The sequence below is a fragment of the Chiloscyllium plagiosum genome, unplaced genomic scaffold (assembly GCF_037043375.1).
Source record: "Chiloscyllium plagiosum isolate Xiang-an unplaced genomic scaffold, Cpla_swu_hap1 HiC_scaffold_21, whole genome shotgun sequence".
NCBI classification, from domain to species: Eukaryota; Metazoa; Chordata; class Chondrichthyes; order Orectolobiformes; family Hemiscylliidae; genus Chiloscyllium; species Chiloscyllium plagiosum.
Window position 1 is genome coordinate 14,092,699 of NW_028270159.1, and position 12,664 is coordinate 14,105,362.

The window sequence follows — 12,664 nt, forward strand, 5'->3', positions numbered from 1 at the left end:
GACCTGCTGCACTTTTCCAGGAACACATTTTTAATCTCTGGATTAATAGTCAAAAAGTGTGATGCTGGAAAAGCACAGCCAGTCAGGCAGCAGAAGAGTCGACGTTTCAGGCACAAGCCCTTCATCAGGAATGAGCCCAACATTCAGGAATTATGTTCACAGTGGATCCCCTCACAATGTTCTCCAATCTGTTCAACATCAAGTGACACTCTGGTGAAATGCTTCACCAGCAGCATGTTACCTCAGTAATCTTCACAAATTCATACGTGTGAATGTAGCAGGCACCTGATCCCCTTTCCTTGAACCATTACTCCATTTTATTTTTGATCCATTTATTGTGTGTACAGAGATGTGGCTGGATAATGTCATTTGTAGATATTTTAATCGACCTGTTCAGTGATGTTATTACATATCTCTGGAGCAGCTGGGACTTGGTTAGAGAAACAGACCCTTCGGTCCAACCTGTCCACACTGACGATGTTCCCAAATAAATTAGTCCCGCCTGCCTGTACTTGGCCCATATCCCTCTAAGTCTTTCCTGTTTATAAATTTATCAAAAATGTCTTTTAAACTTTGTAACTGTACCTGCATCCACCACTTCCTCTGACAGTTCATTGTGCAGATGAACTACTGTGTTTATAAGAAACTGCCCCTCATCTTTTTTAAATCTTTCTCCTCTCACCTTAGAGATACACGCCTAGTTTTGAACTCCCCCACCCTCGGGTTGAATCAGGCCTCCACATTCTGAGGTAGGAACACTGCCACTGCACGCTAAAGTCCATCAAATGTCATTTATGTATTTGTCTCATGCAATGTCCAATGATCATGCTCACAGTAGATGCCTTTAGTAATGATGGCATACTGTGTTTGGTTTATCATGGCTGTTGACCTTGTGATTACATCAGTGGCTGAATTGTAAACTATTACCTTCAATGTTTTGTTTTCACAAGGAAAACCTAGAGAGCACCAGCCTAGCTGTTTGGTCTCCTCTGCTTCTCCCAACAATGTGTGAGGGCAGGACTGTCAATCTAATGTTCAGGATTATCCATGGGAGTGGCCGAATGACTCTGGGAGCAGAATTCCCAGCTGATGTTTTGGGAAAATTTGGTGTCCCTGTCTTGGCTACAATCTCTCCTGGGGAGATAAATTTTTAATGATACTTGTCTCTGACAGGATTACAATGAGCTTTTATAAAACTGGAGCAGACTTTAACATCATTAAATTTTCTGCTCCTGGAAATAATCCTGATCCCCAGCACCTCTTTCACAATCTATTAGGTGCAGTATCCATTTTAAAACTATTTGTTGTTGGTCTGACCAGTGTACTTGGTATGTGAAGAAAGAAATGTCTATTTCCATAAAAGAGAATATATTGTTACTTCTGTGATGGAAACCACACTCTAACATTGGTCTGTCGATAGGCAAATTGTCCAATGTTTTCACCTTCATAAATATTGTATTACTGCATGATGTTATAGCTTTTCCCCAATTGTGGTGACTAGAGTTGTACATTAGGAAAGTACATGAAGAAAAAAAAAATGCTCATCAAGTATCTTAAACAGTAAGTTATGGAAACCAAGTGCACATTAAAGGCACCAAGCCTCCCTTTAAACAGTAATTTCCAGTGTTTTTGCTTGCACTGAAATGAGGCAGAAATCAAGGCATTTAAAATAATGGAGATGTATGTATTTGATGTAAAGTGCAAAAAATGTCAAATAATTAACCCACTGAGTAGTTGTTACAATGAGAAAAGGCATATGGTTGTCAGTAGGACATTTGACTACTCCAGCCTGTTTTCCATTCAATATTCATCCACAAGACGTGGACATAATTGGCAAGGCCAACATTCATTACCCATCCCAATTGCCCAGAGGGCAGTTAAGAGTCAACCACTTTGGGTTTGAAGTCACATGTAAGCCAGACCAGGTAAGGACAATTGTTTCCTTTCCTCAAGGATATTAGTGAACTAGATGACATCTTCCAATAGTCAACAATGGATTCATGGTTACCATTAGATTATTAATTCCAGATTTCTATTGAATTCAAATTCGGTCATCTGTCATGACAGGTTTTGAACCCAGTCCTTAGGATATTACCTGGGTCTCTGGATTAATAGTGTAGTGATAATACCACTACACTACACTGATCTGATTGTGCCTTAAACTCACTCCCCTGCTCTTCCTCCATAATCTTCGATTCCCTTCTGTGTCTAATCATCTTGTAACTCAACTTGAATCGATTCAGTGACTCAGCCTCCTTGCCTGCCCTCTGGAAAAGAATTCCAAAGGGTAACAGCCTTTGACAAGATATTTCTCCTCACCTCACAACCTCTTGTTCTGTCATTCAATGCGATTATGGCCAACCTGTGACTTGGCTCTATTTCCAACCTTTCCCTTGTACTCCTTAATTTATGTGGGGGACAAGTACCTAGCTCTCAGGTGTAAGATTTTCAGTTATTTTAGTTTATTGCCTCTTGTGGAAGAAATTCTGAAACTCTTGCCATCCTTTTGCAAGCAGAAATGTTTGTGTTCAGTCCTGAAAGATCTTAATTTTTAAGACTGTGCCTCCTAGACCGGGACTCGACAACCACAAAAATAGTGTCACTCTATTAACATCTGTTTCCCCTCAATATTTTGAAGATTTGAGATGTCACTAGTTACCATCAAAGTCTCATCTAAGTTTCAGTTGCATTATCAGCTCAGTTGCACCTTTTCCTTTTAAAGAAAGATTTGCAGGATTATTAATATTCTCTCCTTCTGTTGGATAAATTGTTAAAGTAGTGAGCTTAAACTGTAGTCGCCGAAGCAACAAAAGACACATAGGAGTCATCATTTCTTTTTCTTCAGGTACTTTCCTAATCAACCTGTTCAGAGATTGTATGGTAGGACTTCAATGTGGGCCCCCTGGCTCCGAGGTAGGTACGCTACCACTGCACAATAAAAGCCTTCATTGCATTTCTTCAGCGTCAGGTTTGGGATTGGGCCACCTCCACTCCTTTGTGAATAAATCTCACCCATTGTAATATTCAAGGGTTTTCATTGTCAGTTAAACTGATAACTTCCTGATGGTATAGTTAGTCACAACATGTTGGACACCTTGTAACTAAAAGTGAACGTTGCTTCATGACTGACTGCTTGCACAGACTAAACAGAAACATATCATTTTCATTTGTTCTTGTTTAAGGCTATTGGAAACAATTTTTTTGATATCTTTCATCTCAGTTCATATTTTTTGTGGCTTAAAATATGCATTTCTCACTTTAAGAATTTAACCGTATATGAAGAGCAAGTTATTCATTTTGACATTTCATTTTTAGTGTACGTTTGATATCTCAGACTATTGTAAGCAGAATGTTCCCTCCTTGACCTCTTCCTCGCTCTGCTAATTTAGATGCTTTTTTTTTAAACATTACTCATTACCTACACTCTTAACTTCACAAATTTGCAACTCCAAACATGAGACAGTATTCCTTGACTGAGATTAAGTTAGAAGAATGCCCGATCACATCATTATCTTGTCATAGCTCGATAACCCTTTGCAATCTAGTGTGTTCTCAGCTTTCACATTCTGCAATTATTCAATGGAACTCTAGTTACTTAGACTAGAGGTCTGACATCCTCTCCCTTATCCTCTCGGCCTCTCTCACCTCTCTGTCCTGGCCTAATGTCTGCTGGTATGGCCCGGCTGTCACATTGTGTCACATTGGCAGAACTCCCATGAAATGTCGAGACATTATGTTACATTCAAGATGTTAAACATTTGCGAATTTGTTATCTGTAGTTTTTGCATAAATTGATTGACTTTTCTCCATTGTTTCATAAATGTCCAGGCAAGTTCATGTGGCGTAGCAAATGTAGAACTAGCAACTATGGGAAGATCTCTGACATCCATTAGTGATATTTTCTTCCTTTTGATATTATTTATGTATGTCAATAAAACAATGTGCTGATTGCCAGATTCATGTAGGTGACTGCTGGTTATTTTCTGTAATTAATGCATTCAGTTCCTTCTTCACCCCAATGCTGAGCTTATTTCCATCTAGACTCAAATGTACGAGTGATCGGTGAGGATTGGAGGTCAACGCATCAGCCAGAGCCAAGCCACCTTCATCACCTATCTCGTTCCAGTCGAGGTCTACTTTACGGAGACTCCCATTAACACAGAGAGCGTCAGCTAACCGTTTTGCCCCCTCATTTCCCAGCTCGTTTTCATCAAGGAGCAGGTGAGAAATAGCCGCCTTGTCTTTTAAAATATCGAAGAGTTCACACCAGCTGATAAGATCTACAGCCGCATTCTGGGATAGTCCTAAATATTCGAGTGGTGGGTTCAGTCTGAGAAACCTGGCCACGCTTTTCAAACCTTCATCTGTCAGTTGGTTTGCTCCAATGTCCAGTTCAGACAGTCGAAGCTTCTTTTTGTGGACATCCCTGAATGGAATACTCACTCTGACTTGTTCTGCCTTCTCAGCCAGGAAGAGGTCAATTAACCCATCCATCAGGATGCTGATGCCTTCATCACCCAATTTGTTTCCATATAACCTTTATTTTTAAAAAGAAAGTGACAACTGGGATTGTAATCAGATGTGATTGACGTAATGTAGTGATTTATCTGAATGCAGAGGTTAAACCTCCACTGAAATAACTACCATGTGTCTAAATCCCTTGTCATGAAATCAATCAAACATCTGAATATGTAAAGCACCTAACTGGTTAGAATGTGAATTGCAGCTACTAAAGATGTTTAAAAACCGACTAAATATAGAGCCATGTGCTGAAGATTATCAAAACAAGGACACAAATATAACTTTTGTTTTCTCAATGGGAATGTGACCTTTCTTTTAAGCCTTGTTCTTCCCCTTTGAGGGTAATCCCAACTTCTCAATGTATTTTATCTGGCCTCGTAACCCATAAGGATGTTGGTCCTCCCTGTGGTAGCAAGATGCCAGAAATTGGAAGTTACTACCCTATGTCGAGGTGAATAGGACAGCTGTGTTCAGGAGACAGCTAGAAATGAGCTTGAGCCGACATTAAAAAAAAAATCAAGGCATACGTATTTTGTTCAAGAGAAGTGATGTTGAACTGTGGAGTGGAGTCCACGTACTGAATGGTTTACTACTTACACTTGAGGAAGAAATGAATAGCAGGATGAGCTAGAGCATTAAGCTTGGCTTGGAGCTGTTTTTATTTAACTTCTATGCAGTTCACTGATATTTCCTCACTTTAAATAATATGAATAAGTTTCTGAAGCTCATACATCTGTCATTGCCTGTACCAATAGTCTGTCACTTTGCCAAGAAGCTGAGCTGTTTCTTAAATAAAAATGTTGTTATTACGGTAGCTGGAATCCTAGATTAGGCCAGCAAAAAAGGAGGCTAATTGGCCTTTGGTGTTTACACCATCTCTTTTGAAGAACAATTCAGTGAGTCCCTCCCCCTCCTCACTCTTCTCTTGTACCCCTGTATATATTTTTTTCTCATTCAAGTATTCATCAAATTCCCTTTAGAAGGCTTCTATTGAATCTGTGTCTATCAAGCAGTGCTTCCAAATCCCCTCTGCCAACTTGCATAAAAAGGTTTTTTACCTCATTTCCCTTTTTGTCAATCACTGTAACTCTGAACCACTGATTATTAAACCTTAAGCCATTAAAGACAGTTTCACCTCCTCCGAGTAAAGCTTTCATGATTCTGAAACGCACCTCAAATCTCCTGTTAGTCTTCTGTGCTCCAAGGGGAGCCCTCCCACTTTCCCTAGTCTATCCACACCATTGCAATCCCTCATCCACAGAAAGATCTGAGTAATTCTCTTCTGAACCATTTTCCAAAGGCTTTGCTTCCTCCCTAAAGAGGCTGGGGCCAAACTAATTTTATATACATTTAACATTACATCTCTATGTACAGCATGAAAACAGACCTTTCGGTTCAACTTGTCCCTGCTGACGAGATATCCTAACCTAACCTAGTCCTATATTCCAGCACTTGGCCCATGTCCTTCTAAACCCTTCCTATTCATATACCTATCCAGAAGCTTTTTAAATGCTGCAATTGTCCCAGTCTCCTCCACTTCCTCTGGCAGCTCATTCCATAAATGCACCACCCTCTGCATGAAACTTCCTGCATTTTGTATTCTGCACCTGAATTCATAAAGTTTAATATCCTACCTGCTTTATTAATTGCTTGGTTTCCCAATCCTGCGACTTTAATTGTCTAATCAGTTTGAATGGTCAATTTTGTACTATTATGAAGGCAGAGAAATGTACTGGTTCATTATCTATTTGTAATATATAGAATTAAAGTCAGCCACTTACAAAAGACCTAAAACATAGGAGCAGAAGCAGGCCATTTGGCCTTTAATGTCTGCTCCCCTGGTGAGATAATGGCTGATCTGGAAATCCTGAACTCCACTTTTCCACCTCTTCCCCATAATGCTTGATTCCCTTTACTGATTGAAAAGCTGTCTATCCCAGTCTTGAATCTATCTAATGACTCAGCCTCAACAGCCCTCTGTGATTAAGAAATCCACAGATTCATTATCCTCTGAGAGAAGACATTTCTCCTGCAATTTATCATGAAGTCTGCACTGACCCCTAAGCACCATGAAATTCCCAAGTTTGCCCCATGATCCATTCTTCAGGATGCTACCATTGGCCTGTATCCAGGGATAGTAGCCAGTATGATTCAGCTAAAATTGACTTTCTTGATTACTATCAGAAGACCTCTTCCAAAATGGCGGTCTTAAACATTAGGACGTTAATAAGTTCAACAGGGAACACAGGTGGAACATCTTTACCCAAAGAGTGATTAAAATATGCAACTCATTCCCACAAGTTGAAATTGACGATTAAATTGGAGAAATACCTGAGGGAGAAAGGGATGGAAGGACATATTGGTGCAAAATGTGGTGTAAATGCCAACATGTAACAGTTGGGCCGAATGGCCTATTGCCATGTCATAATTCTACGTTTGAAGTCCCAACCAAGGTTATACCACAGATGTAAAAGATTTTCAATACCTATTTAAACTGGTTGCCTATAATGCTGTTCTGGAATTATTATTATTGGAATTTATGTTTAAGGTTTGTGTCATTTCCATTCGCAAATGCTTCAGCCTTATCTTTTGCTCTGATGTGTTGTCAATTGTCCCCTTTACCTGTAGCATTAATATAGATTGTGAGCACTGATGCTTGCAATACCCCACTGACCACAACCTGTCGATCTGAAAAGGACCTATTTCTTCCTACTCTATTTTCTGCCTGTTAACCAATCCTTAATCCATGCGAGCGTATTATCCCCTAATTCTATGTTCTTTAATTTTGTTTAGTAATCTTCAGTGTGGTTGTTTTCTCAAGTCTTCTGAAAATCCAAAATCACTACATTCACTGGTTTCCCTCTTATCAGCTGCTGGTAAAATCCTCAAAAACTACTTAACAGGGTTTGTCAAGCATTATTTCCCTTTCGTAAATCCATATTGGCTCTGGCCAATATGACAATCTGAACATCCAGTAATCACTTGCTTTATAGTCGATTATAATATTTTCCTTCACCTCTTCAATATTTCCTTTACAACTTCCTCCTGTCACATGACAGGATTAAGCAAAGAATTGTGATAAAAGATCTTTTGCCCCAAAGGCAAGAGGGCTAAATATTAATTATCACAGATGTGTCAATAAAAAGATTAAATTTTAAATGTTTAGTTCTCCTTTTAAAATTCTTTGTTGTAATACTACTTGGAAAAGCAAGTTCATCAACAGATCCGAGGAGCAATCATTAAATGTGAACTGATGACAATTTCTGAAACATTCTGCTCTTATTTCAGATTTCCAATATGCCCCGTTCTTGGTTCTTTGTTTCAAGGGAAAATTATTCCAGGTTGATTGGATTCTCTGCTTTGGGAAGTTTTAACGGGGAAAAGAAAGTTGTAACTTTTGTGACCATACTATGCTGTAAGGGGTATATTTTGTCCTTTTTTTATATAATGAAGAAAGGTTGAGACAGAGGTACCGAGTGCTTCAATCCAATAAAGGAAACCACTTGTGAGGCCCTGGTTTTTTTTTTAGTTGGAACAATGAAAGCAGCCTGAATGGGTGGGGTCAGGCTCCCACAGAACCAGAATCTTTAGTTGTAGCTTTCTGCAGTTGTTGGGGTCTTGAAGTTGGATATGGAAGTTCTGATTCCTTTTTCTCTAAAAGCTGGGGTTCTCTTCCTGCTGCGAGAATTGCATGTGAGACAATCTATTTTGGTGAATTTGCCTTTGCCAAGGGTGTGTTTATGGGATGTTACTGTATTGGAACAGTTAATTAGTAGTTAATATATATAGTATTATTAAAGATTTCGATAGAGTTACAGTCAAGCACATTGTTTTTTTTTAAAATTGTCTGGATTTTAACTGTAGTGTAAAAATAGTGTGTTTTGCTTAACATTGAGTCGTTTAAGCAATTGAATTGAATCTGGAATGCAACACCTTACACTTACTTTTTAAAATATGAAAAAGTTAGGGTCTAAGCTATCTTCTTAATATATTTTAAGGGGGTTTGGTCTGGTCCATTACACTTTTCAAAACTTTGAGCTGTGAATGAATGAATACACTTCACATTCACCATCCATCATCATAGAGCGAGCAAGGTGTTACTTACAACAGGCACTTCACTGAAGGCTGGACTTTGAGAAGCTCCACCAGAAGTTGAGCACTGAATGGCCCAAGGTTATTTAAATTGAGATTAATTGTTTCCACCTCCGATGCACTATGACTGACAAGTGTGCTGACGAGCATTTCCAGGAGTTCATCAGTCAGCCCAGTGTTCCTCAGAATCAATTGCCCCACTGATTTACATGCCTTGAGAACGGTGACTGTGTCCATAACCTGCAAGGGGAAATATTAAATTATAAAGCTGAAGAAGGATCACTGAACCTGAAGCAATACTTCTGTTTCTATCTCCACAGATGCTGCCAGACCCACTGAGTTTCTCCAACAATTGTTATTTTTGGTTCTGATTTCCAGCATCTGCCTTCTTCTGGTTTTTCTGAATTATAAACCATTCTTTGTGATAGAATTGAATTCTAATTTACAGGGTTTTTGAAATAGCAGCCAATACAAATGCCACCTCATTTCCCTAGCCTCAGAATGGCTGTCTCATCTTGGCTTGCTGCACCTCTGCTTCAAGACAACTTGGAGGACAACAGGCACTGAGAATTGCCTTGGCTGTTACACTTGGGATTCATTCAAAAGCGAGGTGGATGCTGCCTGAACTGCTGTGCTCTTCCAGCACCACTAGTCCAGAATTCATTCAAAAGCGTCAGATTTGAATTAGAGTCATAGAGCTGTACAGCACAGAAACAGAACCTTCAGTCCAACTCATCCATACCAACCAGACAACCTAAATTAATCTAGTCCCAGTTGCCAGCACATGGCCCCATATCCCTCTAAACCCTTCCTATTCATATACCCAATCAACTGCCTTTTAAATGTTGCAATTGTACCAGACCACTTCCTCTGGAGGCTCATTCCATGCATACACCACCCTCTGCGTGAAAATGTTGCCCCTTAAGTCCCTCTTAAATCTTCCCCCCGCTCACCCTAAACCTATGCCTTCTTGTTCTGGACTCCCCCAGCCTGGGAAAAGATCTTGCCAATTTACTCTATCCATGTCCCTCATGATTTTATAAATCTCTGTAAGGTCACCCCTCAGCCTCCAATGCTCCAGAGAAAACAGCCCCAGCCTATTCAGCCGCTCCCTCCAGCTCAAACCCTCCAACCCTGGCAACATCTTTGTTAATCTTTTCTGAAGGCTGTCAAGTTTGACAACATCCTTCCTATAGCAGGGAGACCAGAATTGCACTCAATATTCCAAAAATGGCCTAACCAATGTCCTGCGCAGCTGCAATATGACCTCCCAACTCCTATACTCGATGCTTTGACCAGTAAAGGCACACATACCAAACGCTGCCTTCACTATCCTGTCTACCTGCGACCCCATTTTCAAGGAACTATGAACTTGAACTCCAAGGTCTCTTTGTTGAGCAACACTCCCCAGAACATGACCATTAAGTGTATAAGTCCTGCCCTGATTTACCTTTTCAAAATGCAGCACCTCACATTTATCTAAATTAAACTCCATCTGCCACTCCTCAGTCCATTGGCCCATTGTGAAGGTACTTATACCATTACTGACATTTTATTCTCTAATTCCTGTAGATCTCTCAGCTGTGGCATGCTCTTTCAAACTATCCACAACCAGATCATCTGCCTATCTGCAAAATACTCATTTTTTTAAAAAAAAGCACATTCTGGATAAAGTTAGGTCTAATGGACACCATTTGAAAAAGAGTTGCCTTCGGGGAAGTGAAGAGTTGCACATTGAGTTAGAAATCCCATATACGCTATCATTGAGTATATACTTGAAAAGGGAAAAAAGGATACAGAGCTATGAAAAAAACAATAGGAGATCGGACTAATTGGAAAACTGTTTCAAAGAGCTGGCAGCTGAAAATGTGTTGCTGGAAAAGCGCAGCAGGTCAGGCAGCATCCAAGAGGCAGGAGAATCAACATTTCGGGCATGAGCCCTGAAGAAGGGCTTATGCCCGAAACGTCGATTCTCCTGTTTCTTGGATGCTGCCTGACCTGCCGCGCTTTTCCAGCAACACATTTTCAGCTCTGATCTCCAGCATCTGCAGTCCTCACTTTCTCCTCAAAGAGCTGGCAATCAGGCATGATGGGCTGAATGGTCATTGTCGTTCTGGACTAGAGATTTAGAATCTTCTGGAGTGGTCCACCCAGCTGGTAGTGCACATCAGGAGATTTGCTGCCAAACATCTTTTTCTTTGTAAATCTTGTCACCTCCAGGCTTGTTACTGTGTTCTAACCTCTTCTTTTCAGACGATGGCATTTTATAAAATTAGGATTGGCTCGCAAGGGCATGTTACAGGGGCTCTCCAAGCAGCTCTGGGGAAGAGGAAAACAACTCGTGTTTCAGGTGATGCAAATAATAACACATTGCACTTTAAAATGTCTTTCTTGTGGAGAAACATCCCAAGGTCAAACCAGTGAAGACTTGCCAGAGGAAAGAACTGCCAACGTCTGACTGAACAGACAGTAGGGTAACTTCTGGAAGATTAGAAATGACTTCTTCCCTAGGGAAATGAACATTTAATGAGTGAGTGAATAAAACAACACCAGTCAGTGCCAAAGAGATACAAAAAGCACTTCTCTGAAATGTGCATGGGGTGTGTAACAGGATTAGGGTTTTAGGTCAAAGACCCTTCAATATTAACTCCACTTCTCTCTCCACAACAACTGTGAAATAGTTCTACAAGACCTGTTCAATATTTCCGGCAATGTTCTGTTTTTCTTTCAAATTTCAGCAACTATAGTATTTCGCTTTTGTACATCATGAAGGTTTGTTCGTTGGTGAGCATATTGGGAATTACCCACAATGCTCTGTTCACTGACCATTTGGGTGAGTATGCAAATTCCTGAGTCGCATTGCTAGTGATGGGATCCCAAAGCCACAGAAATACAACTTTGTAGAATTGATGTACAATAAGAGAGTCTGTAGGTCTCGTGGTCTCTTGAATAACTTGGTTACTTGTTGCAGCCCACGCACACAGATGGAGATATAAGAAAAAGAACAGCCAATTCATGCTGTTTCAGCTTCCTTTATCATTCAAGCTATTCATTAAACAGAACACAGACACTGATAATTCCAGCTTGTTGGATCGGGGCTGGGGAAAGGAACAAGGCTGACTTTAACAAAATGGATGCCTAACTACCAACGAGATCATTTATTTAGACAAATGTTGAGTTCCAGAGAAACCACCAATTATATTTAGGAAAAAAATTGTGCAAGGAGATTGATAGGCTTCGCTGCTTGTCCCAATATTGAGCCAACACCCTCAAAAAAAAACAACCTGTATTCATATTGTGTCATTCACATCCTTAATATGTGCAGGAGGGAGTTGTGAAGGATGTGTCAGAAAGCCACGAGGATACAGTTCTCCATACAGTGGGTGCATCTGATAGAGAGGAGATTTGATATTGGTTTTTAAAATCATGATTTGATTTGATTTATTGTCATGTGTACCATGGTAAAGTGAAAAGTGCTTGCCTTATGGTAGCCCATATCTATTTTACAATGGTCTGGAGATGACCAGTGTGCACCCTACCTAGATCCTAGAGCCTCATTGTTATAAATACTCAGCAGCCCAATCCCAAATGGATGTGGAACTGTTTGAGGTCAGAAGGTGAGTCTGGAGTTGGGCAGGAAGGGTGATCAATTGCTCTGTCTTTACCTGACCATCCCATAGCATTGCTTCTTAGGATGCAAATTAGACCAAATGGCCCTAAATTGTAGAAACAGAAATAGGCCATTCAGCCCACTGGGTTAGTTCCAACATACAATGAGGTTGTCGTTGATCTGATAATCCTCAGCTCCACTTTCCTGCATTTTCCCATAACCCTTGACCACCTTACTGATCAAAAAGTTGTCTATCTCAGCCTTGAATATACTGAATGACACAACCTCAATAGCCGTCTGTCTTAAAGAATTCCATAGATTACTAAGCTCTGAGAGAAGAAATAGGCAGGAAACTAACCACCAGGATACATGAACATCAACTAGCCACAAAAAGACATGACCCACTATCACTAGTATCCTTACATACAGATGAGGAAGGGC

The 12,664-nt window shown here is 40.2% G+C and overlaps 1 protein-coding gene across 1 annotated transcript in view; it reads right to left on the reverse strand.

The window, feature by feature from the left end:
* Positions 1-3,679: 3,679 nt before the first annotated feature.
* The window catches only part of LOC148146101 (uncharacterized), a 39,743-nt gene continuing 30,758 nt past the window's right edge, over positions 3,680-12,664 (reverse strand). The window contains exons 7-8 of the mRNA XM_087998682.1: positions 8,627-8,853; positions 3,680-4,537 (exon numbers count right to left, since the gene is read on the reverse strand). Of these exons, the coding sequence (XP_087854808.1) occupies positions 3,958-4,537; positions 8,627-8,853 (807 nt within the window). The 3' untranslated portion in view covers positions 3,680-3,957. The remainder of the gene's footprint in view (positions 4,538-8,626; positions 8,854-12,664) is intronic.